The sequence below is a fragment of the Carassius carassius genome, chromosome 1 (assembly GCF_963082965.1).
Source record: "Carassius carassius chromosome 1, fCarCar2.1, whole genome shotgun sequence".
NCBI classification, from domain to species: Eukaryota; Metazoa; Chordata; class Actinopteri; order Cypriniformes; family Cyprinidae; genus Carassius; species Carassius carassius.
The window spans coordinates 23068965-23096392 of NC_081755.1; the positions used below are offsets into that span (position 1 = coordinate 23068965).

Consider the following 27428-nt stretch of genomic DNA (forward strand, 5'->3'; position numbering starts at 1 on the left):
TCAGTTTGTAAATTGCTGTTGAGGGATGATTGTGTTAAATTCTGAACTGAAGTCAATGAACAGCGATCTGACATATGAGTCCTTTTTGTCCAGATGAGTGAGTGCTGAGTGGACGGCAGTGGTGATGGAATCATCGGTCGACCAGTTGGACCGATATGCAAACTGGAAGGGGTCCAGGGGGGGGGCAGACTTGATGTGGTGCATGACTAGCCGTTCAAAGCACTTCATGAGGATGGGGGTAAGTGCAACAGGACGGTAGTCATTGAAGCAGGATGGAGATGGCTTCTTCGGAACTGGAATGATGGTGGTAGTTTTGAAACACGTGGGAACAACAGCCTGACTCAGTGAGATGTTGAAAATGTCTGTGAAGACATCAGTGAGTTCTGCTGCACAGTCTCTCAGTACACGCCCAGGGATGTTGTCAGGACCCAGAGTTTTGCGTGCATTGATCCTGCTGAAGGATCTCCTCGCGCTGTCTGGGGTCAGCGTCATCACCTGGTCGCCGGGAGGAGGTGGAGTCTTCTGTGCAGTGGTGCTGTTTTGTTGCTCAAAGCAAGTGAAGAAGGTGTTCAGCTCGTTCAGCAGAGATATGTTGTTGTCACAGGTCCGTGGTGGGGGCTTGTAGTCAGTAATGGTCTGTATCCCCTGCCACAGGTTCCTAGTGTCTCTGCTGTTGCTGAATTGATGAGCTATTGACCCCTGGAGTGCTGTCTCTTAGCCTCTCTGATGCCGCGGGACAGGTTGGCCCTGGCTGTTCTCAGGCCCACCTCATCTCCAGCTCTGAAGGCAGCGTTCCGCATCTTCAGGAGTCTTAGACCTCCCCTGTCATCCATGGCTTCTGGTTGGCCCAGACAGTGATGGTTTTTGTGACCGTTACACTATCAATACACTTGTTGATGTAGGCAGTGACAGTCTCTGAGTACTCCTGGAGGTCAGTGGAGTTATTGTATCTGGCAGCTTGCTTAAACATGTCCCAGTCAGTTGTGTTGAAGCAGTCTTGAAGAACCTCTGATGATCCTTCTGGCCACACTTTAATCTGTTTGTGGACTGGTTTGGCGACTTGAATGAGCGGTCTGTATGCAGGCGTTAGCATGACAGTGATGTGGTCTGAGGCTCCGAGGTGGGGGAGGGGGGGGGGGGGTCTTTGTAAGCTCCTCTCTGTGTGGTGTAAACAAAGTCCAAAATGTTATTACCTCGTGTTTGAAAAGTTAATGTGTTGGTGTATTTTTGGAAACACTCTTTAAGTCAGCATGGTTGAAATCCCCAGCTATGATGAGAAAAGCATCGGGGTTTGCTGTCTGCTGCTCACTGATGTGCTGGTTATTAGCCCTGTTCTGTTCTGTTATTTGGTGCCTAAACTCTGGACTAACCTACTTAACATTGTTCGGGAGGCAGACACACTCTTGCAGTTTAAATCTAGATTAAAGACCCATCTCTTTAACCTGGCTTACACATAACACACTAATATGCTTCTAATATCCAAATCAGTTAAAGGATTTTTAGGCTGCATTAATTAGGTAAACCAGAACCAGGAACACTTCCCATAACACCTGATGTACTTGCTACATCATTAGAAGAATGGCATCTACGCCAATATTAGTCTGTTTCTCTCTTATTCCGAGGTCACCATAGCCACCAGATCTAGTCTTTATCCAGATCAGAGTGTCACTGCAGCCACCCGGATCCAGTACATATCCAGACCAGATGGTGGATCAGCACCTAGAAAGGACCTCTACAGCCCTGAAAGACAGTGGAGACCAGGACAACTAGAGCCCCAGATACAGATACCCTGTAAAGACCTTGTCTCAGGCGACCACCGGGACAAGACCACAGGAAACTGTTTATTCTTCTGCCAATCTGACTTTGCTGCAGCCTGGAATTGAACTGCTGATTTCGTCTGGTCAGAGGAGAACTGGCCCCCAACTGTTTTTTCTCCATTCTGTCACCAATAGAGTTTTGGTTCCTTGCCGCTGTCGCCTTTGGCTTGCTTAGTTGGGGTCACTTCATTTACAGCGATATCGTTGATTTGATTGCAAATGATTGCACAGATACTATTTAAACTGAACTGAGATGATGACATCTCTGGATTCAATGATGAACTGTCTTTAACTGTCATTTTGCATTATTGACACACAGTTTTCCTAATTAATGTGGTTCAGTTGCTTTGACGCAATCCTTTTTGTTTAAAGCGCTATATAAATAATGGTGACTTGACAGGTTTCACAGTATCTCCAATGCAAAAATCTCTAATACCAGGTATGTATATATGTAATGTTGTTTAAAATGGCATCCTCTCTTTTCAAATATTTGGATTTTGTTTGCTTTCAAATTGTTTTAAGGATTTGGTTTGGTTTCAACATTTACAGGCTTGGTGTGTGGGCAAGGGCATCGATTGAAGCCCTGAATCCTTGTTGAAAATTGCTTTAGCATGCAGGAACACTTCATTTGCATTAACACAGTGATGTCTGCAGGTGTCTTTGAGTGTGAAGAGTGGAGTGCTCTCAGTGGAGGATCTTCTGGATGGAGATCAGGTGGAGGGACAGGGTCAGAGTGAACTGACCATCTCATCCAGCAACCTCACACAACTTAATGATCTGCTCTCCAGAGTGACCTCCACCAGCACCATCTACCATCAGAACATCAGACTTGTGTATGTAGAGAAGAGAAAATTAGACTCTTAAATGTATAGTTCACCCAAGAATGAAAATTCTGTCAGTAATTACTCACTGATAATGTTGATAATGGTTGGAGGCCTGTCCCAGAAGAGAAGAAATTGTTGAATAAAGTCAAGAATATTTCATGGTCTAAAGAAATGTTTTACAGTAAAAAGAACCTTTTGTGCAACGAAAAGGATACATTTATACAATAAAATGTATACAATACAGGTAAAGCTTCGATTTAAAGAAAATAAAAATTACAGTTTTCATGTTCCACAATTAATCAATTATGTTATTATATTTCACTAGTGAGTCCTTGTGAGTACTAGTGAGTTTCAGATTTAGTTTGTTTGCAAGACAAGTGCAATTAAAAATTGGAAGTTTGGAATTTACAATTCATTTTAGTTTTTACATTCATTAAAAAAATTACTACACAAATATAAGCTATACTGTTTTTCATATATTATTTTCAGACACGAGCAGACCTGTAGCCTGTCACACATTTTACGAACACTTATGAGAGCCCAGGCGCGCAGATGGCACTAGGGACGGGGGGGACATGACCCCCCCAGATTCATAGTGACCCGATCCGTCCCCCTCACAATGAAAGGCTGAGTTAATTAATCTGAGTTTCCGCTATGTACAAGCGACCCGTCCCGCCGCTCCTCAAACGTGTACTAACCAGTTTTTTAAAACACGCTTTTGACCGCAGTGTCTAAACGAGTACAAAACACACTTGTAGCTAATCAGCGGTAAGGAGGCGTGTCTTGTCCTGATAGCGAGAAGAGAAGAGGTAGGACCCGCGTAAATATCGGAGCCGCTTATCGGATGCAGAGGTTTCTTTGTCTCTTTCTGATAGGTGAGTAACGTTGATTTTGCGTTGTTTCACACAAATGATCCATGTTGGCTTTTGTTTGAATATGCTTGTGTGTCATCTTCACTTGTTTCCGCGATCGCCGTTGCCATGGTTGCATATGTAAGTGTGGGGTGAAAATTTCAAAATAGGGGCGAGGCACGATGGCCGAGAGAGCTCAACTTCACAAAACACATTCAAATAGAAAAAGTACCAGCAAATTAAGAAAACATCTTCATCAGTTTGACAGCACACATGCTGCAAATAATCTTAACACAACGAAATACAAAAACAAGCTGCAAATGCTCACAACACAAACAAATACAGAAACGCTCTGCAAATATAGTACTCAACACAAACAAAATGACCCCAACAAAAAGAAAATGATAGCACAAGTACTTCTGCAAGATGTCTGTTAAAGATCTGTTGATCTGGAAAGCATCTGCTGTCTACAAACGTCTGACAGACGTCTTTCAGATGTGAGTTTTGCATACATTCCAAATCATAAACATCTTATAGACATCTAGTTGACATCTAAAAGGAAACGTCCTATAGGCGTATTGCAAATTAGCAAACACTCTAAAAAATATGTCTTGCAGATGTAAATGCACACATCAAATAGACGTCTCCGAGACGTATGTGTGCTATCAGGGATGTTTTTTTTTTTGAGTATTGATTACCATTTGTATAACCATAGAAATACAAAAACCATGGTTAAACTATGGTTAGAGTAGTAAATCCATGGTTAATTTGTTAATGATTACAGTAACCATTTTTTGTTTGCTTTTTTTATATAATGTATTTAATTTATTTATTTCAATAGTAAAACCATAGGCTATGTTTAGTTTTTGTAAGGTAAGTTGTAAAAGTTAGCCAGCTTACATAACCTTTCATAGTTACAGTAATTGTGTATTTAGTCAGCTTATTTAGGCTAATGATATCCACACACAAAAAAAGCTAAGGAATCATATGACCAGGATTGTTAAAATAAACAAAGTTCTTTTCAGAGCAAACATTGATAAATTATGTCCCAGCCATATTTGTCACTTTTTGGATCCCATAAATATTTCTGATGTGGTCTGTATTTTTGCAGCAAATTTCTTTATTTGTTTGTATTGTGAGTATTTGCAGCACGTGTTATCAAACTGGTGAAGATGTTTTCTTAATTTGCAGGTATTTTTGTCATTTGCATTACGTTTAGCTGTCTCGGCCAACGTAGCAGGTCCTGTTGGGGTACGGGTGTGTTTGTTTTGGTGCTAAAGAATCAGGTCAGGGCAGAAACAGGCTGAAGCACAATAATAATCTAACCATTACTTTGTACCCTTCTTACTACATGCTGTTCTGTTGTCAAACACACGACGATGGTGCTGCCACTGACATTTATGTTCTCTGTGTGTGTATTGCTATGACTCCAGACCCCGGGGTCCTATGAGGAGCTGGTAGTTGCCTCAATTGTGCCTGTGGTAACCATAGTGTTCATATACAGGTACACCTCAAAAAATTTGAATGTCATGGAAAAGTTTTATTTTTTGTAATTTAATTCAAAAAGCAAACTTTTTTATATTCTAGATTCATTGCACATAGACTCAAATAATTAAAGAGTTTTTTGTTTTAATTCTGATGGTGATTTACAGCTTAGAAAAGTTAAAAGCAGGAAACTTTTAAATAAAAATAAAAATCCAAAGTAGGTTTAATTATGCACTCAATATTTGTTTGGGGCTTCAGTGTGGCGTGGCATGAAGGTGATCAGCCTGTGGCACTGCTGAGGCGTTACTGAAGCCCAGGTTGCTTTGATAGTGGCCTTCAGCTCCTCTGTATTGTTTGTCAGATGTTACTTATCTTTCTCTTCACAATACCCCATAGATTCTCTGTGAGGTTCAGGTCATGTGAGTTGGCTGGCCAATTAAGCACAGTAGTATTAGGTCATCAAACCACTTAGAAGTGGTTTTGGCACTGTGGGCAGTTGCCAACGTCCTGCTGGAAGAGGAAATCAGCATCTCAATAAAGCTTGTCAGCAAATGGAAGATGGAAGTGCTCCCAAAAATCTCCTGGTAGATGGCTGCATTGACTTTGGACTTGATAAAACACAATGGACCAACACCAGCAGACGTCACAGCTCCCAAATCATCACTGACATCAGAAACTTCATACTGGACTTGGGATTCTGTGCCTCTCCAATCTTCCTCCAGACTCCAGATGTTGATTTCCAAATGAAATGCTAAATTTACTTTCATCTAAAAAGAGGACTGTGGACCACTGAGCAACAGTCCAGTTCTTTTTCTCCTTACCCCAGGAGAAATGCTTCAGACGTTATTCTCTGGATCAGGAGTGGTTTGGTTCTAGGAATGTGACAGCTGTAGCTCTTTTCCTGAAGACATCTGAGTGTGGTGACTCTTGATGCGCTGACTCCAGCTTCAGTCCACTCCTTGTGACACTCTCCCAAGTTCTTGAATCGTCTTTTCCTGATAATCTTCCCAAGGTTGTGGTCATCCCTGTTTCTTGTGCACCTTTTCCTACCACACCTTTTCCTTCCAGTCAACTTTCTATTAATATATTTTGATACAGCATTCTGTAAACAGCCAGCCCTTTCAGCAATGACCTTCTGTGGCTTACCCTCTTTGTGGAAGGTGTTGATGATTGTCTTCTGGACAACTGTCAAGTAAGTAGTCTTTCCCATAATTGTGGTTGCATGTCCTAAACTAGCCCAGGAGGTACCCTGTATTTATACTCAAAATTAATCAAACTAATCAAGCTCAAAATAGAATATTCAAATTTTTGAGATACAGCATAAGAAAATACAAAATTCAGTAAGTCATAACCATCAGAATTTAAACAAAAAAATATTGAAATATTTCAGTTTGTGTGCAATGAATCCAGAAAATAAGTTACCTTTTTATAATTAAGTTACAAAAAATAAAGACCTTTTCTATGATATTCAAATTTTGAGCCCATTTTTTAGATGAAATTGTACTGTCGTCAATAACTGAGCTGGTGATTTTTCTGGAATGAAAAAAATTTGACTGCTGGACAGCGTGCCCCAAACCCCCCCCCCCCCCCCCCCCAGTTAAAAAATCCCATCTGCGCCCCTGTGAGAGCCAGCGAAGGAACACATACATTAATGTTTCCCGTTCCATCACTCTCCATAATAATATTATACAGTAAATCATCGAAGTGATAATCAGTGCATGATAATATGCTGTAATGTTTATCAGAAGTTGCTGCAAAGTTCTTTGTAGTGAAGCTGTTGTCGTCTATCCTGAATAAACGCATTCAAATAGATTGACGGCGCTGCTTTGTTTGGAAGTATTACGCGCTACTGAACCACGTGACCGTGTGGCAGCGACACCGGCGAGATCAAAGAGGCATGTTGCGCAACTCTGTTTTTCAATGACCTGGCATTGTGCCTGCATGGGCTGCGTGAGAGCGTGAGACAGAGCCTTGAAGCGAGAGCTGCGTGTGAGTTGGCAACCCTGCATCAGTGGTTCTCAAGCCGCAGCACGAATGAACAATTCAAATGCAGAATGGCATTCAATTCAAATAGTCATTAGCAGCCAATAGTTCTGTACAATTGAGCATCAGAATGGACAAATTTGTTAGTAAGGGAGAGAACCGAAATATGGAAAATGCCAGCAGAGCGCATAGTGGCAGTGCCAGCAGTGAAGGTATGAGAGTGCAGGACTTTCGTTTTGCCCCGCCACTCACTTCAAGGTGTTCAGGCAAAAGGAAACACACATACAACGCATAAATCATCCTTAATCGCAGAAATGTGGCAAAACATCTCCGAAGAGAACCTCATATTATTAAATCAGAAAGTGCTTTCCATATTTGGAAAATAGGCTACATGTGAACACATCTTCTGGTCAAGTCAAGCTTCTGGGCGCGTCTTACAGACTGTAACTTACAATCGCAACTTCATTGTGCCGTCAGTCCATTCGAGCCGAATTTCATAAAATTGGTCGAGCTCCCGACAGCATCAGGTGTTTTGTTAATGGTGAGCAGAAATATTTATTTCAATGAATGTAATCGATTAGATTTCATAATATTTAGGCTATATTATTATAAATCCGGTTGTTTTGTATTGATGTAATATGTTAATGATATGCGTGAACTTGTAGCCCAGTGGGAAAAAAAGGTTGAGAACCACGGGTCTACATGTTAGTTTTTCTGAGATGATTGCTGGCTGTAAGTTGTCTGCTAAGGTCTGCAGCGTCAGTATTGTTAAATAAATAATTGGTAATATTCTGTTAGTGTGTCTGTATAAGATACCAGTGGCATATGCTAAACATGTTTGGTCACAATTACACTGGTAATATTTTGTAAAGAATTTGTAACACTTTATAGCATTGAATACATGTATATGTTTTATTTATTAATATATATTTTATAATATAATATTGTTTGACTGGTCTTAAAATACCTTATAGTCTGTACTATGTTTACACTAATAAATCTGAGAAGGATTGTCAATTACACTTTTTTTTTTTAATTGACAAGGGAAAATTTAAATGAATCCATTCTAGCCTTATAGATACTATATCTCAAATCCAGAAAAGTTGGGACAGTGTTGTGAAATGCCATGAAATCAAGAATGTTTCTTTCGTTAAACTTTATTTAACTTACTGCTCTCACCTGATACAAGACATAAGCTATTCAACAGTCCCTAGTCGTTATTGTCTGATTCTCTTTTTTGTGATGAGTCATGCATTTTCAATAGGTGACAGATCAGCTGGCCAGTCACATCACATGTGTCTAAGAAACTGTGCTGTTGTAGCCCATGCAGAATGAGAGCTAACATTGTCTTGATCTAATAACGGTCAGGGTTTGGCAAGGGAGGACCCAGATGCAGAATTAACAGGGGGAACAGTTTATTAACAAGCGTGAAACACAGATGATGCAGTAAGACAGTCCACAATAGGGCAGGGCACAAGACAGGAGAACAGGCTGGTCAGAAGGAGGTGGCTCATGACTCTGTGGCAAAAGGAGACCTGGTAGAAACTCAAGTACGACGGGTCTGACGCAGTTGAAGGAAACCCTTGTATCGCCACAATGTCTGTCAGATCAGAAGAACCAGCAACCAGGGAGGACTCAGGAAGCAGGGCAGGAACCAACACAGAAAACAAAGACAAAAAAAACAACAGGAGAGACAAGAATTTGACAAAAGTAAACTTGCAAACCAATACCTAGGGAGAAAAGAAAACTAAAAAGGAAAAACTAAAAGTATTACTAGAAATAAAATAGAAATAGCAACCTTGCTGAAAACTGGAAAGAAAATAAAGGTGGGAAAAACCCCAAAAGGTTAAAGAACAAAAACACTAAACTACAAAGACTAGAACTAGACTAGGCCTACACATGGGAACAAATGAAAACTGATACAAATACTAATTAAAGAGTTCTAACAAGACTAACTATCCAAGCTAGAGACTGTACACAAGGCACACACAAAACAAACCAGCCAAGACCAGAGGGAAATGAGCACAATACAAAGGGAGTAGAGCACACAAGAGCCGTGTTTCCACTGGCGAGCTTAAACCGGGCGTGCTAGTGCGTGCCAGGGCCAATCGCGTTTCCACTGTCACTTCCGGGGCTTGATCGTGCCTCGCCAGGGCTTCCTCGGGGCCAACGGCCAGGTTTTTTTTGGCCCGACGAAAACCTTAGGCCAAAGCGGGCCAGCTGGGGCTAGAGGAGGGGTTGTGAACAAAGGAGTTTCTCCGCGTCTAGAGAGCTCAGCGCTGCAGATCATTTCAGAGAGATAACAGCTTTAACACCAGTATTAAAGACTTTTTAAAATAAGTTGAGCTGAAAACTCACTCTTAGTTAGCAGCAAGTGTTTGAAATAACTTGATCCGATGTGGATTATAATCACTAAACAAGGCAGAAATATTTATAAGCGATGTAAAAGACTATGCACGCTAAAAATTAACATTACCATAGTAAACATGGTAAATATGACTGCTTGGATAAATCAGTCAGCTTCTTATTCTCTATCACAATTGTGTATTTATTAAGTAACATTTTATCTGTCGTGTCGTTTCGTGAGTTTAGCTCCACGTTGCATATCATCAAAATATACTAATAATGATTTTTGTTCGAGAGCTTTTATAAAAATAGAGAGCGTCTGCGCTATGGATCATTTCAGAAAGATAACATGCTTTAACACCAGCATTAAACACTTTTTTTTAATTATGCACTCAATATTTGTTTGGGGCTTCAGTGTGGCGTGGCATGAAGGTGATCAGCCTGTGGCACTGCTGAGGCGTTACTGAAGCCCAGGTTGCTTTGATAGTGGCCTTCAGCTCCTCTGTATTGTTTGTCAGATGTTACTTATCTTTCTCTTCACAATACCCCATAGATTCTCTGTGAGGTTCAGGTCATGTGAGTTGGCTGGCCAATTAAGCACAGTAGTATCATGGTCATCAAACCACTTAGAAGTGGTTTTGGCACTGTGGGCAGTTGCCAACGTCCTGCTGGAAGAGGAAATCAGCATCTCAATAAAGCTTGTCAGCAAATGGAAGATGGAAGTGCTCCCAAAAATCTCCTGGTAGATGGCTGCATTGACTTTGGACTTGATAAAACACAATGGACCAACACCAGCAGACGTCACAGCTCCCAAATCATCACTGACATCAGAAACTTCATACTGGACTTGTGATTCTGTGCCTCTCCAATCTTCCTCCAGACTCCAGATGTTGATTTCCAAATGAAATGCTAAATTTACTTTCATCTAAAAAGAGGACTGTGGACCACTGAGCAACAGTCCAGTTCTTTTTCTCCTTACCCCAGGAGAAATGCTTCAGACGTTATTCTCTGGATCAGGAGTGGTTTGGTTCTAGGAATGTGACAGCTGTAGCTCTTTTCCTGAAGACATCTGAGTGTGGTGACTCTTGATGCGCTGACTCCAGCTTCAGTCCACTCCTTGTGACACTCTCCCAAGTTCTTGAATCGTCTTTTCCTGATAATCTTCCCAAGGTTGTGGTCATCCCTGTTTCTTGTGCACCTTTTCCTACCACACCTTTTCCTTCCAGTCAACTTTCTATTAATATATTTTGATACAGCATTCTGTAAACAGCCAGCCCTTTCAGCAATGACCTTCTGTGGCTTACCCTCTTTGTGGAAGGTGTTGATGATTGTCTTCTGGACAACTGTCAAGTAAGTAGTCTTTCCCATAATTGTGGTTGCATGTCCTAAACTAGCCCAGGAGGTACCCTGTATTTATACTCAAAATTAATCAAACTAATCAAGCTCAAAATAGAATATTCAAATTTTTGAGATACAGCATAAGAAAATACAAAATTCAGTAAGTCATAACCATCAGAATTTAAACAAAAAAATATTGAAATATTTCAGTTTGTGTGCAATGAATCCAGAATATAAGTTACCTTTTTATAATTAAGTTACAAAAAATAAAGGCCTTTTCTATGATATTCAAATTTTGAGCCCATTTTTTAGATGAAATTGTACTGTCGTCAATAACTGAGCTGGTGATTTTTCTGGACTGAAAAAAATTTGACTGCTGGACAGCTTGCCCCAAACCCAACCCCCCCCCCCAGTTAAAAAATCCCATCTGCGCCCCTGTGAGAGCCAGCGAAGGAACACATACATTAATGTTTCCCGTTCCATCACTCTCCATAATAATATTATACAGTAAATCATCGAAGTGATAATCAGTGCATGATAATATGCTGTAATGTTTATCAGAAGTTGCTGCAAAGTTCTTTGTAGTGAAGCTGTTGTCGTCTATCCTGAATAAACGCATTCAAATAGATTGACGGCGCTGCTTTGTTTGGAAGTATTACGCGCTACTGAACCACGTGACCGTGTGGCAGCGACACCGGCGAGATCAAAGAGGCATGTTGCGCAACTCTGTTTTTCAATGACCTGGCATTGTGCCTGCATGGGCTGCGTGAGAGCGTGAGACAGAGCCTTGAAGCGAGAGCTGCGTGTGAGTTGGCAACCCTGCATCAGTGGTTCTCAAGCCGCAGCACGAATGAACAATTCAAATGCAGAATGGCATTCAATTCAAATAGTCATTAGCAGCCAATAGTTCTGTACAATTGAGCATCAGAATGGACAAATTTGTTAGTAAGGGAGAGAACCGAAATATGGAAAATGCCAGCAGAGCGCATAGTGGCAGTGCCAGCAGTGAAGGTATGAGAGTGCAGGACTTTCGTTTTGCCCCGCCACTCACTTCAAGGTGTTCAGGCAAAAGGAAACACACATACAACGCATAAATCATCCTTAATCGCAGAAATGTGGCAAAACATCTCCGAAGAGAACCTCATATTATTAAATCAGAAAGTGCTTTCCATATTTGGAAAATAGGCTACATGTGAACACATCTTCTGGTCAAGTCAAGCTTCTGGGCGCGTCTTACAGACTGTAACTTACAATCGCAACTTCATTGTGCCGTCAGTCCATTCGAGCCGAATTTCATAAAATTGGTCGAGCTCCCGACAGCATCAGGTGTTTTGTTAATGGTGAGCAGAAATATTTATTTCAATGAATGTAATCGATTAGATTTCATAATATTTAGGCTATATTATTATAAATCCGGTTGTTTTGTATTGATGTAATATGTTAATGATATGCGTGAACTTGTAGCCCAGTGGGAAAAAAAGGTTGAGAACCACGGGTCTACATGTTAGTTTTTCTGAGATGATTGCTGGCTGTAAGTTGTCTGCTAAGGTCTGCAGCGTCAGTATTGTTAAATAAATAATTGGTAATATTCTGTTAGTGTGTCTGTATAAGATACCAGTGGCATATGCTAAACATGTTTGGTCACAATTACACTGGTAATATTTTGTAAAGAATTTGTAACCCTTAATAGCATTGAATACATGTATATGTTTTATTTATTAATATATATTTTATAATATAATATTGTTTGACTGGTCTTAAAATACCTTATAGTCTGTACTATGTTTACACTAATAAATCTGAGAAGGATTGTCAATTACACTTTTTTTTTTAATTGACAAGGGAAAATTTAAATGAATCCATTCTAGCCTTATAGATACTATATCTCAAATCCAGAAAAGTTGGGACAGTGTTGTGAAATGCCATGAAATCAAGAATGTTTCTTTCGTTAAACTTTATTTAACTTACTGCTCTCACCTGATACAAGACATAAGCTATTCAACAGTCCCTAGTCGTTATTGTCTGATTCTCTTTTTTGTGATGAGTCATGCATTTTCAATAGGTGACAGATCAGCTGGCCAGTCACATCACATGTGTCTAAGAAACTGTGCTGTTGTAGCACATGCAGAATGAGAGCTAACATTGTCTTGATCTAATAACGGTCAGGGTTTGGCAAGGGAGGACCCAGATGCAGAATTAACAGGGGGAACAGTTTATTAACAAGCGTGAAACACAGATGATGCAGTAAGACAGTCCACAATAGGGCAGGGCACAAGACAGGAGAACAGGCTGGTCAGAAGGAGGTGGCTCATGACTCTGTGACAAAAGGAGACCTGGTAGAAACTCAAGTACGACGGGTCTGACGCAGTTGAAGGAAACCCTTGTATCGCCACAATGTCTGTCAGATCAGAAGAACCAGCAACCAGGGAGGACTCAGGAAGCAGGGCAGGAACCAACACAGAAAACAAAGACAAAAAAAGCAACTACTTGACAAAAGTAAACTTGCAAACCAATACCTAGGGAGAAAAGAAAACTAAAAAGGAAAAAACTAAAAGTATTACTAGAAATAAAATAGAAATAGCAACCTTGCTGAAAACTGGAAAGAAAATAAAGGTGGGAAAAACCCCAAAAGGTTAAAGAACAAAAACACTAAACTACAAAGACTAGAACTAGACTAGGCCTACACATGGGAACAAATGAAAACTGATACAAATACTAATTAAAGAGTTCTAACAAGACTAACTATCCAAGCTAGAGACTGTACACAAGGCACACACAAAACAAACCAGCCAAGACCAGAGGGAAATGAGCACAATACAAAGGGAGTAGAGCACACAAGAGCCGTGTTTCCACTGGCGAGCTTAAACCGGGCGTGCTAGTGCGTGCCAGGGCCAATCGCGTTTCCACTGTCACTTCCGGGGCTTGATCGTGCCTCGCCAGGGCTTCCTCGGGGCCAACGGCCAGGTTTTTTTTGGCCCGACGAAAACCTTAGGCCAAAGCGGGCCAGCTGGGGCTAGAGGAGGGGTTGTGAACAAAGGAGTTTCTCCGCGTCTAGAGAGCTCAGCGCTGCAGATCATTTCAGAGAGATAACAGCTTTAACACCAGTATTAAAGACTTTTTAAAATAAGTTGAGCTGAAAACTCACTCTTAGTTAGCAGCAAGTGTTTGAAATAACTTGATCCGATGTGGATTATAATCACTAAACAAGGCAGAAATATTTATAAGCGATGTAAAAGACTATGCACGCTAAAAATTAACATTAGGCTACCATAGTAAACATGGTAAATATGACTGCTTGGATAAATCAGTCAGCTTCTTATTCTCTATCACAATTGTGTATTTATTAAGTAACATTTTATCTGTCGTGTCGTTTCGTGAGTTTAGCTCCACGTTGCATATCATCAAAATATACTAATAATGATTTTTGTTCGAGAGCTTTTATAAAAATAGAGAGCGTCTGCGCTATGGATCATTTCAGAAAGATAACATGCTTTAACACCAGCATTAAACACTTTTTTTTTTAATAAGTCAAGCTCAAAACTCACTTTCAGTCAGCAGCGAGTGTTTGAAATAACTTGATCCGATGTGGATTATAATCACGTAAACAAGGCAGAAATATTTATAAACGATGCAAAAGACTATGCACGCTAAACATGTTACCATAGTAAACATGGTAAATATGACCGCTTGGAGAAATCAGACGTCAGCGTCTTATTCTCTTTCACAATCGTGTATTTATTTAGTAACTTATATGATCTTCTGCAAGCCTCGTCTCGAGAGTTTAGCTCACGTTGCCTATCATAAAAAATATATAATAATGTTTTTTGTTCGGGAGCTTTTATAAAAATAGAGATATTATCATTCATTCTAAATGTGACGTAAAGGCTACTGTGGCTACAAATAAACAGAAACAGACTCGACTAAATAAGCAGGCTATTGTCATAAGCGGTAAAAATAAATAAAATAGAAATAAGTGTATTTATGTGTGATTAATTTTGAGTCCTGATAAATTAAATCAATATGATCAATGTATCACTTATTCTATTGTTAAAACATCGATGCTTTTGAATTTGAATATTTAACAAAGCATGCAAACAAACGGCAGCTTTTATCATGTTCGTTTTGTGATTGCGCATGTTCCAGTGACTTCTTAGTTTTCAGATAACTTCTCTTTGTTGGTGAAATGATGAGGTTGCATGACGTTGGTCTGAGAGGCGTGTAAAGGGCATGTTTTAGTGACGCGCAGCGGAGCTTCAGGCTCCACTGTGGAAACCCTGTGCTATTCTGGCCTCGGTGCTACTGGCCCGAGTCTATGAGCCCCGCCCGGCCCGCTTTAAGCCCTGGCTCGCACTGGCCCGACAGTGGAAATGCGGCTAAGGATCAGGTGAACAATTAGACAAACAAAGGACTAAACAGGGGAAGGGGGAGGGGGAGGGGGAGGGGGAGGGGGGGCGTGGTGATTAGAAACGAGGAGGCAGGACAAGGGGAGCACACAAAGACACAACCATGTGCTCAGGCACAAAATGAACAGAGACACATTAAACAAAGATAGGACAGACAAGACTGTCAGGGCAGGATCCTGACAATAACCATGGACTTCCCATTATAAATGTCATCTTGGTAGTTTATGTCTCAATCGCAATATATGCCTCTACATCGATGGTACCTTCGCACAAATGGTCACCCATGCCATTTGCACTGAACATCTTTGTGTTGTTACAAGCATTACATTCATTTTGCATGTTTAGCACTCATTAAAAAGTTCCTGTATAAATGTATTCCAGTGTGACTATTATTGCTGTGTGTAACTGTTCTTTCAGATCATCCCCCATAATGAAGTGCATGACGTGCAAACACCGTACTTTCCTGATTTGTCTTGTTGGTTCACTGAGCATCTACTTAATACTAAGTTGCATGTTTGAAAGCAAGAAAAGCACACTTGCACCACGGTATGCATGTCCTTTCTTCATATTTATTCCTCTTAGTCTGTATTGGTTTATTGATATTTAGAAACTCTAAAAATGGTCTACACTATTCTTAGAGCAACTGTGCACTGTGGTGATTTTAGTAACAGGGTGTTTCTTCGACTTGGAGCACTTACAGCCTCTGAACTTTTGCAGCAGGTCTCAAACATGTAATATAAGTATAACACTGCATTTTGTATGTCTTCATTTTGTATGTCTTCTTCAACTCATCAGTTCATTAGTAGAGTAGAGTTTAGTTTCAACCTTAAATAAACACACCTAAGCCAGCTAATCAAGGTCTTACTAGGCATACTAGAAACCTCCAGACAGGTGTGTTGAGGTAAGTTTGAACTAAACTCTGAAGGGCAAAGTGGTGTCCTTCAGAACTGAATTTAATACTAATACTAATAATAATCCTGTGCGAATATTTACTCTCTTATGGTCCAAATTTGCTGACAAACCGCTGATGAAAACCACAGTAATCCACACAACTATAGTCCATCAATTAACATCAAGTGAAAAGCTGTGTATTAAGAAACAAATCCATCAAGACATTTCATTAAACTTTTGATATTTTCTGTTAATTGTTGAACTGGAGTGTTGTGGATTTTTGTGATGTTTTTATCAGCTGTTTGAACTCTCATTCTGACGGCACCCATTCACTGCAGCTGTTCCTGATGAGCAAGTGATAGAACAAACAAAAAAAAATGTTTAATGGCAGATATGTTGAAAATTAGAAGATAGTCTTTTAATTCATTAAATAATAAAATGTTTCCTCAAAAGCAGTTAATTCAGCTTCTCCTCTGACATCCATATAAAAGTACTGTACTTTTATTGATATGAAAGATAATCAAAGACAAGTCACAAAGAACCACAAACACAACAGTTTCACACACACACACACACACACACACACACACACACACACACACACACACACACACACACACACGGACAACAGCTGACAAGTTAAGTTGAAACAGAGGGCTATAAGAACAAGGAAATATACACAGTACACACAGGTGGACTATAGAAACAAATGGGAAACAAAGGAAATAAACTAACAAGAACTGAGCTACAACAGAAAAAGAATAAACTTCGAAACAACAGTCCTAGGAACATAAATGCACTGAACACAAATGGTTAATCTAAATCAGGGGTTCTTCAATATTTCTAATGCTTTTTTCATAGATGTTATTATGATTATTTTTTTAATCAGCTGGGCAAAGTAGCTTGTTAGTGTAATCTGTTAACTACACATAAAGCCCATCTTTTTACTTAAGTAGCAGATATGGGTGTCATGCCATGTGTATTTTCATTGTACAGGAAGAGAGCAAAGAATATTTTCATTATTGAAAAGCAATGTCATTGACTTCAGTCTAGCTGGTGTTTAAAAACTCCCATTACACTCCCAAACACTCTCAAAAACTCCCACTCTAATCACTGAAGCTGTTTGCACTGTTTAATGAATATCTTACTTCCATTGTAGTTACATCTGCACTTTGTTGTTTCTAATCAGCAGAATCAGTCAGCCAGCAAAACACCGGTGTTTCACTGATGACTCATCTGAATGTCTCTGATTGACCACTGCATTGATAAGCTCAGCAGAATCGTGTGTGATTGGTTTCAATGAGCAGCGTCTTAAAAACATGTCTCTGGCTCAGCGCCATCCAAAGCGTGAACACAGAATATGTTGCGCTGAACGTTCTAATCACACAAGTGTGATCATATAGAATTAAAAAATATATATATATTAGGCTATTTTTTTGTCATCTTTTTTGGGAGCTGCAGTCAATATTCACTTGGCTCCAAAACCTGTCGGGCGCTGAAAGATAGCCAGCATTTATAGCAGTGATTTTTTTTTTATTGCTAAGAGCTATGCATGCAGAATGAACTGTAAGCTGTCATGCATGCACTCAATTGCGCAGCATGATTGAAGCTAAACAGACTTGATTTATGTAAGAACAGTGCAGCATTGATCTGAAGTGCCTCATATGCGCAGTGTCAATTCGAAGAAACACCCATTTGTATTAACTTTTCAGTTTCTTCTATTTGTGTTACATTATATATTTACAATGATTCTGTACCTTAACCTTCCTTTCTCTGACTATTATCTAAGCAATGTGATCTGCTTACTTTATTCTGTTAAACAGCTTAAGTACTGAACAATCTGAAATCTCAATGTAAGCATTATTAAAATTTTCCTAATTAATCTTAATTAGATCCAGTTTAGATGCTCTGCCTAACCTGTGATCTTTATATGTTTGTCAAGTTTGACGAAACTCTTCAGGCCAAATGTTTCTTGTCAAGGAGCTGAACACTTAAAGAAATTTGTGCCATATGAAATGGATAACATACTAGAACGCAGAGCGAATGAATACAAGCAATATCAACTCAGGTTGAACTTGATTTTTCTTCATCTTGCCCACAGTCCTATTAACACAACACCTTTTTCTGTTTATCTTTGTTGTTACACCTCTCATTGAGGATTGACTTGCTCCATTATATTTTCTCTTAGCAAGGGTGCAGTTGAAATTTCCAATGATCATTCTTTCATTAGATATTCTGGGAGATATATATTGAGTTTTTCCAACATTGTGGTATTTTTCATGTCATTTTTTCAGGAGGAAGACAAACGCAGATATTATTATTGCCCCAGCCAACTCTCCTCTCCAATATCCAATCACAGGTTTCAGGGTAGCTCCTCTGAAGACAAGTTTGATACCAGGTTCACTTACATTCCTTGTAAACGGAGTCATGTTCAGGAGTGTTGTTTTAACTGAGCAAAACCTCAGCTTATATGTTGCTTAGAATATTAAAAATGTTACAAAAGTATATTTTCCTCTGATCAGTGAATTTGAAACATAGTGAATTGTGTTTTTATATCATCATTTCAGGTCTTGCTCTTCAAACACAAGGGAGAGGTTTAACAAACAAGAGGGAGGTGTACAAGGTGCCATTTGTGCTCTTTTTTTAAGTTTTTTTTATTTAAGGTCAATTGTGGGTAAAAGCCCTAGTACACTGTAAGAAAAAGTGTTAAGTTGTAAATAAAATGATTTTTTACAAGAAAATATTATTTCTCCTTTTCAAATTCAAAATGTCATGTTTAATTCATCCATCCATCCATCCATCCCGGGGTTGGGGCTCGTATGCGAGCGCCTGGTGGCCGGGCCTCTCCCCACGGGGTCCGGCCGGGCTCAGCCCGAAGGAGCGACGTGGGGCCGCCTTCCCGTGGGCTCACCACCTACAGGAGGGACGGTAAGGGGCCGGTGCTTAGACAATCGGGCGGCAGTCGAAGGCGGGGGCTTCGACAGCCCGATCCCTGGACACGGAAACTAGCTCTAGGGACGTGGAACGTCACCTCATTGGCGGGGAAGGAGCCCGAGATTGTGCGTGAGGTTGAGAGGTTCCGACTAGCGATAGTCGGGCTCACCTCTACGCACAGCTTGGGCTCTGGAATCACACTCCTCGAGAGAGGATGGACTCTTCACCACTCTGGAGTTGCCCATGGTGAGAGGCGGCGGGCTGGTGTGGGTTTGCTTATAGCCCCCCAGCTCAGCTGCCATGTGTTGGAGTTTACCCCGGTGAACGAGAGGGTCGCTTCCCTGCGCCTTCGGGTCGGGGATAGGTCTCTCACTGTCGTTTGTGCCTATGGGCCGAACGGCAGTGCAGAGTACCCGGCCTTCTTGGAGTCTCTGGGAGGGGTGCTGGAAAGTGCTCCGACTGGGGACTCCGTCGTTTTACTGGGGGACTTCAACGCCCACGTGGGCAACGACAGTGACACCTGGAGGGGCGTGATTGGGAGGAACGGCCCCCCTGATCTGAACCCGAGCGGTGTTCAGTTATTGGACTTCTGTGCTAGTTACAGCTTGTCCATAACGAACACCATGTTCAAGCATAAGGGTGTCCATCAGTACACGTGGCACCAGGACACCCTAGGCCGTAGGTCGATGATCGACTTTGTGGTCGTTTCATCCGACCTCAGGCCGTATGTCTTGGACACTCGGGTGAAGAGAGGGGCGGAGCTGTCAACCGATCACCACCTGGTGGTGAGTTGGATCCGATGGCAGGGGAGGAAGCTGGACAGACTCGGCGGACCCAAACGTACGGTGAGGGTCTGCTGGGAACGTTTGGCCGAGTCTCCTGTCAGAGAGATCTTCAACTCCCACCTCCGGCAGAGCTTCGACCGGATCCCGAGGGAGGCTGGAGATATTGAGTCCGAGTGGACCATGTTCTCCACCTCCATTGTCGAAGCGGCCGCTCGGAGCTGTGGCCGTAAGGTTTCCGGTGCCTGTCGAGGTGGCAATCCCCGAACCCGGTGGTGGACACCGGAAGTAAGGGATGCCGTCAAGCTGAAGAAGGAGTCCTATCGGGCCTGGTTGGCTTGTGGGACTCCTGAGGCAGCTGACAGGTACTGGCAGGCCAAGCGGACTACAGCCCGGGTGGTTGTGGAGGCAAAAACTCGGGCCTGGGAGGAGTTCGGTGAGGCCATGGAGAAGGACTATCGGTCAGCCTCGAAAAGATTCTGGCAAACCGTCCGGCGCCTCAGGAGAGGGAAGCAGTGCCCTACCAACGCTGTTTACAGTAAAGGTGGGGAGCTGTTGACCTCAACTGGGGATGTCGTTGGACGGTGGAAGGAATACTTCGAGGATCTCCTCAATCCCGCTGTCACGTCTTCCATTGAGGAAGCAGAGGCTGAGGGCTCAGATGTGGACTCGTCCATCACCCAAGCTGAAGTCACCGAGGTAGTCAAGAAACTCCTCGGTGGCAGGGCACCGGGGGTGGATGAGATCCGCCCTGAGTACCTCAAGTCTCTGGATGTTGTGGGGCTGTCTTGGCTGACACGCCTCTGCAGCATCGCGTGGCAGTCGGGGACGGTGCCTCTGGGATGGCAGACCGGGGTGGTGGTCCCTCTTTTTAAGAAGGGGGACCGGAGGGTGTGTTCCAACTACAGGGGGATCACACTTCTCAGCCTCCCTGGGAAAGTCTATGCCAGGGTACTGGAGAGGAGAATCCGGCCGATAGTAGAACCTCGGATTCAGGAGGAACAGTGTGGTTTTCGTCCAGGCCGTGGAACACTGGACCAGCTCTATACCCTCTACAGGGTGCTGGAGGGTTCATGGGAGTTTGCCCAACCAGTCCACATGTGCTTTGTGGATTTGGAGAAGGCATTCGACTGTGTCCCTCGCGGCGGCCTGTGGAGGATGCTCCGGGAGTATGGGGTCCGGGGCCCTTTGCTAAGGGCTATCCGGTCCCTGTACGACCGGAGCAGGAGCTTGGTTCGTATTGCCAGCAGTAAGTCAGACTTGTTCCCGGTGCGTGTTGGACTCCGGCAGGGCTGCCCTTTGTCGCCGGTTCTGTTCATGATTTTTATGGACAGAATTTCTAGGCGCAGCCAGGGGCCGGAGGGGGTCAGGTTTGGTGACGACACGATTTCGTCTCTGCTCTTTGCGGATGATGTTGTCGTGTTGGCCTCATCAAGCCAGGACCTTCAGCATGCACTGGGACGGTTTGCAGCCGAGTGTGAAGCGGCTGGGATGAGAATCAGCACCTCCAAATCCGAGGCCATGGTCCTCAGTCGGAAAAGGGTGGCTTGCCCACTTCAGGTTGATGGAGAGTTCCTGCCTCAAGTGGAGGAGTTTAAGTATCTTGGGGTCTTGTTCACGAGTGAGGGAAGGATGGAACGGGAGATTGACAGACGGATCGGTGCAGCTTCTGCAGTAATGCGGTCGATGTACCGGTCTGTCGTGGTGAAGAAAGAGCTGAGCAGCAAGGCGAAGCTCTCGATTTACCGGTCAATCTACGTTCCTACTCTCACCTATGGTCATGAGCTTTGGGTCATGACCGAAAGGACAAGATCCCGGATACAGGCGGCCGAAATGAGCTTTCTCCGCAGGGTGGCTGGGCGATCGCTTAGAGATAGGGTGAGAAGCTCAGTCACCCGGGAGAAGCTCAGAGTAGAGCCGCTGCTCCTCCACATCGAGAGGGGTCAGCTGAGGTGGCTCGGGCATCTGTTCCGGATGCCTCCTGGACGCCTTCCCGGGAAGGTGTTCCGGGCGCGTCCCACTGGGAGGAGACCCCGGGGAAGACCTAGGACACGCTGGAGAGACTATGTCTCCCGGCTGGCCTGGGAACGCCTCGGTGTCCCCCCAGAAGAGCTGGAGGAAGTGTCTAGGGAGAGGGAAGTCTGGGGTTCTCTGCTTAGACTGCTGCCCCCGCGACCCGGCCCCGGATAAGCGGAAGAAGATGGATGGATGGATGGATGTAATAATTTATTAAATTAGCTATATCTGCATGAAAATTGTTTCTGAGCCAATTTCTTTTTTTTTTCAGTGTATGAGGTATTCAATCACAATACATGCACATTAAATGCTGTTTTCACCAGAAAAAGTGTTCAATGTAAATTCTTAAAGGTGTGCTATTATGCTTTTTCTATAATGTTGCTGTTTGAGCATAAAAAAAGATAGACAAAGTTACAAAGCTCAGAATGCACAGATTGGCCAAGATAACCAATCACAGCACAGACTGGTGCAACTAACCAATCACAGCACATTTCATATTTCAGAAGCCAGGCCTTCATTTAATGCAGGAACTGTTTGAGCTATTCATGCCGAACTGGTGAGAGAGGTGTTGTTATAATGTAAAATATGTGAAAAATAATGTGTTTTTCAAACAACCTAGTATGAGAGCCTGTTCTAGTACACCCCCAAAACAAAACCAAGACCTTGTAAAAGAGCATAATAGGACCCCTTTAAATTCACATTCTGTTCTAGATGTGAACTTAAAATACTTAATTTGCATTAATCACAGTGATGTCTGCAGGTGTCTTTGAGTGTGAAGAGTGGAGTGCTCTCAGTGGAGGATCTTCTGGATGGAGATCAGGTGGAGGGACAGGGTCAGAGTGAACTGACCATCTCATCCAGCAACCTCACACACCTCAATGATCTGCTGTCCAGAGTGACCTACACCAGCACCATCTACCACATCAGAACATCAGACCTGGGTAAAGGCTATCTGTATTGGAAAGACACTTAGGCCTACAATGTGTACTAAAATGTGTTGCTCAAATACACAGTGAAGAGGCAGGATTAACACTCAAGTTAGAAGATACATTCTAGCCAGTTAAGTGCCTCAATGTTTTAGAAAAAGTTCAGTTAAAAGTTAAGTTATATACCTTGTACAACTAGCAATATCACGCTAGCAAGAGACCAACACAGGATTGTTGGTGTGATTTTGCTTTTATAACCATTCAGTAAACAAAAACGTAATATTGTTACTTCTCTTTTACACACAATATTGCTGTCCAATGCATTATTCTGTCTATTCTTTATCCTCTGACAAAGCCACAGCAGATTAAACCATAACTCCTCTCTCTGAGCAAGTTAATTAGTGGTGATGATTCATTCTTGACTGAATCTGTGTTTTGATCGAATCTGTTGAATGAATGATTAGTTGATTCACTCATAAAGATACGGTAGATACTTTTGTTGCCATCTACTGGGATACATTTGTGAAGAAAAGTAACTGAAAAATGCATCCTGTGTGTGGGCTAATAATTGCAGATGAGAGGAGTGATAAAGCATAATGTCTAACGTTCTTTGAATTTCTTTTTAATAAAGGCCCGTTTAGATACAGTAACTATAAATATTAGCTTTAATAATTACTCTCAATTTTGTGAAAATGGAGAAGTCCTCAATCACAAATGCAACCAATACAACATGGAGGAATGATATTTTAGTAGGATTATTTCTTAAGAAACAATTTTTTCAACTGATGAAAGATCAAAACACTGGCATCCAATCACAACCAAATGGATCGACTGTAAAAAGCTTGAACATTTAAAGCGGCAGACTCACACTGATAATTAAATGTCGATACCAAATTATCCTTTTAATAGCCTAGATCCTTCTTGATGTGAAAGAGCCTTCATGATTATACGTATGCAAGATTTAAAGAATTTCCATCATACATATCTAAAACTAACCATTTGGATCTAATAGTTAGCCTAACCGCTGAAAAAAAAATTCCAATTAAAAATGTTTGCTTCTTATTGTTAGAAACAGTCTCTTATCTTCTTTCCTTAGTTTTTTTTACTTTTGGGGATCACAAGGCCATATTTCCAATCATGATCAGGAGACCGTCAGTTCCTGTTTTGTATGACCCAGGAAAAGGTGATACCACCACACACACACACACACACACACACACACAAGATTGCAACATCACATATGCTTGCATAAATGTAATGTGATATGTAAGTTAAACAAAAATGAAATTGTCCTGAGTAAAACATAGTTCAAATTTGTGAACAGTTAAACCAAGGAACTCTTTTGTCTCTCAGATATCAACTCACAAGTGACCATAATAACCAAGACCTTTCTGAGGTATAAGGAGCTGAGTGTCCTCATCCAGAGTATCAGGAAATTTTACCCAAAGATCAAGATCATTGTTGCGGATGACAGCCTGAAACCTGAAAATGTGTCTGGAAACAACATTGAGCATTACATCATGCCTCCTGCACAGGTAAACATCGCTTACACATATTCAATAGGCGAAAATTTGTGCCTACTGTCAGCTCTTTATACCTCAGGCACCAACAGAGGGAACACACTGATCTGACAAAACCCCACAAACATGTCTGTTGCTGTTTGCTAGTTCGCTGTAAATTGGCCTGTGGACACCAAGTGTTGATGACCTGGTAATTTATCACTGCTGATGATTATGGTATCTTCTCAGGGCTGGTTTGCAGGCAGAAATCTGGCTGTATCTCAACTCACAACTAAATACTTCCTGTGGGTTGATGACGACTTTGAGTTCTTGAGTGAGACACGGATCGAGAGATTTGTGGAGATTATGGAAGCACTTCCAGATCTAGATGTTGTAAGTATAAATGGATATTCTTTTACGAACTAGAGAAAAGTCTTTTAGCAATATATACTTGTTGTAAAAGCTTGTTTTCGTTGATTAGCTTGGTGGTGAGGTTTCGGGGGACCAGTTCTACTTTGTTCTGCAGTATGACGAGGGAGATGAGAATGACGGCGGCTGCCTAAGACGTATTAGAGAGTTTCATCAACCACTTCCAGGTTATGATGGCTGCTTTCTAGTGGATGGTGTTGTTAATTATTTCTTGGCTAGGACTGATGCTGTACGAAGGGTTGGCTTTGATCCGTTCCTCAAAAGAGTCGCTCACACCGGTAAGTGTAACATCTTCATTGATTGATTCCAAGCACATTTCGTTCTTCTAATGTCTTACCATGTCCATCCATTCTTTGTTTCCATGTCTCATCTTTGAATGATCACCACTGACTTCAGAGTTCTTCATTGATGGAGTTGGCAAGCTGATGGTTGCTTCGTGTAAAGGCCTTTCTGTTGGTCACCAGACACATCGAGCACAGGATGAATATGACATTTATAGGAATCAAAGAAAATCTGATGAAAGGCGAAAACTGGCTCACCATTTCTTTAAGAACTATCTTAACTACATCAAGTACTGATTAGTAATAATTAGTAATTATTTTTTAAAACAATCAAATCTGATTATCGATTATTCACAAAACATCTGCCAGCTACGTCACCTAAAGGATAATGCAAACAGTGTTGGCCTAATGGTTAGAGAGTTGGACTTGTAACCTGAAGGTCACAGAGTCGAGTCTCAGTGGTGGCAGGACATGTAGGTGTGGGGAGTGAATGAACAGGGCTCTCTTCCACCCTCAATACCCATGGCTAAAGTGCCCTTGAGCAAGGTACTGAACCCCCAGTTGCTCCCTGGGTGCTGGAAAAAAATAGCTGCCGACTGCTCTGGGTGTGTTCCCTACTCACTGTGTCGGTGTGCACTTGGATGGGTTAAATGCAGAACAACAATTCTGAGTATGGGTTACCGTACTTTGCAAATTTCACGTCTTTCACTTTCATAAGAATAAATTGCAAAGCATAACTTTCCCTCCATATTGAACCCTCTCCATTTGGTCCTCATCATGTTTCTTGGGATGTTTTTGAACCCATTTCCTTACAATCACTCAAAGACATCATCACATTAAACCTTTTGTCCTTATGACGTTATACATATTAATTTTTTTTAACATTACGATTAATAAGATTGGTGTATTTACAGGATCACAATAAAAGATTTTTAAAAAACACAATAAAATCAAGTAGACTCAGACTGTTAAAAGAATAGTTATATTGTCCATACCCTTAAACAGTCCAAGAATCCCTGTGTATTTGAGTCCCAATGTGAGTGTCCAGCAGTGTATATACAATCCACGTGTATAATTGCAAGTGTCCTGAAAGGTAAGTCCAATAAAAGTAACTACACAGTCCAGGTGTAAGAGGAAGCAGTTAATGGCCTCTCTGATTGTCTTCTTCTTCTTCTTCTTCTTCTTCTTCTTTCAAATCAAGTATTTCACTCCTTGTTCACTCTTACTGCAGTCTATTATACTCTTTACTCCATGTCCTGTTAGTCCTATTTTTCCCATGTTTTTTATCATATCTACCCACTGTAATACATATTTTGAACAATTATTAAGCACATGTTCTACAGTCTCAGGTATTTGGCACTGATCACAAAATAGGATCTCAGTAGGATGTTTCTCCATTATATGAAGAGTGCTATTTAATTTATTATTCCCTATTCTTAATCTGGTTAAATAGTCTCCTCTCTTTTGTTTCCTGCCTTATTATCCACAGTACCAAATCTTTTTTTTAATTGAGTATAAATGTCTTCCTTTTTGTTCTTGATCCCACCATTGTTGCCATTCTTTAATAATGTTTTTTCCACACTATACTCTTTCCTTCTGATCTTGAAAGGCTGATAACTGCTTCTAATCTATACTCTCTTTTTGAAGTGCTTTCTTAGCTATTTTGTCTACCTTTTAATTTTCTATAATACCCATATGTGCTGGGACCCACATAAATATAACATCATCTCCTTTATTTTTTATTCTTAAATAGGCAGACATAATATCATAAAAAACCTCCTGATGATTAAAGACATAAACACACACTAAAACGGATAAGAGGCATAAAATCGACCTAAACCAATTAAAACTCTATAATACATAAAATTACTGTAATAAATAGAGTGGTTAAAACATGCCCTTGTGTGACAGTGTCACAACTAGATCCTTTTGTTCTAAAATAATTTCCATCCCATTTCTGTTTTACCATTTATTTCAAAGGTTTTAGAAAAAATGTGTTTGACCAACTGCAGTTAATTTTAAATCATAATTGTATTACTGAAATTTTTCAATCTGGTTTTAAATCTGCTCATAGTACTGAAAAGGCCCTTCTTAGAGTGAAATTCTTCATACAGATCATTTTTATGCAGGAAGGTGCTCAATTGAGCAGACACAACTTTTTCTAAAATTTTAGACATAAATGGAAGATTTGAAATAGGCCTATAATTTGCCAGTACACTAGGATCTAGTTTTGGTTTCTTAATAAGAGGCTTGATAACCGCCAGCTTGAATGGTTTTGGGACGTGACCTAAAGATAACGACGAGTTAATGATATTGAGAAGCGGTTCTTCGGCTACAGGTAACAGCTCTTTTAGTAATTTAGTGGGTACAGGATCTAATAAACATGTTGTTGGTTTAGATACAGTGATAAGTTTATTTAGCTCTTCCTGTCCTATATTTGTAAAGCACTGCAGTTTATCTTTGGGTGCGATGGATGAAACTGAAGTGTTAGACGCTGTAGAATCTACATTCGCTATTGTATTTCTAATGTTATCTATTTTATCAGTGAAGAAATTCATAAAGTCATTACTATTTAACGTTGGTGGAATATTTGAATCAGGTGGCGTCTGGTAATTTGTTAATT

The 27428-nt window shown here is 41.3% G+C and overlaps 1 protein-coding gene across 1 annotated transcript; it reads left to right on the plus strand.

The window, feature by feature from the left end:
- Positions 1 to 15516: 15516 nt before the first annotated feature.
- LOC132112545 (beta-1,4 N-acetylgalactosaminyltransferase 1-like) lies at positions 15517 to 25180 on the plus strand. Its single transcript, XM_059520104.1, has 11 exons — positions 15517 to 15593; positions 17762 to 17791; positions 17881 to 18006; positions 18233 to 18336; positions 18506 to 18561; positions 22431 to 22611; positions 23693 to 23779; positions 23950 to 24131; positions 24345 to 24488; positions 24577 to 24802; positions 24921 to 25180. The coding sequence occupies exons 1-11, from the start codon at positions 15559 to 15561 to the stop codon at positions 25100 to 25102; spliced, it is 1353 nt and encodes a 450-aa protein (XP_059376087.1). The 5' UTR covers positions 15517 to 15558; the 3' UTR covers positions 25103 to 25180.
- The last annotated feature ends 2248 nt before the right edge of the window (positions 25181 to 27428 follow it).

Coding starts and splice junctions, on each gene's coding strand:
- LOC132112545 (XM_059520104.1), top strand. CDS start 15,559: ATGTTTGAAAGCAAGAAAAGCACACTTGCACCACG. Junction 18,562..22,430: donor ACAAGAGGGAGGTGTACAAG/GTGCCATTTGTG, acceptor TGATGTCTGCAG/GTGTCTTTGAGTGTGAAGAG. Junction 22,612..23,692: donor CATCAGAACATCAGACCTGG/GTAAAGGCTATC, acceptor TTCTTTCCTTAG/TTTTTTTTACTTTTGGGGAT.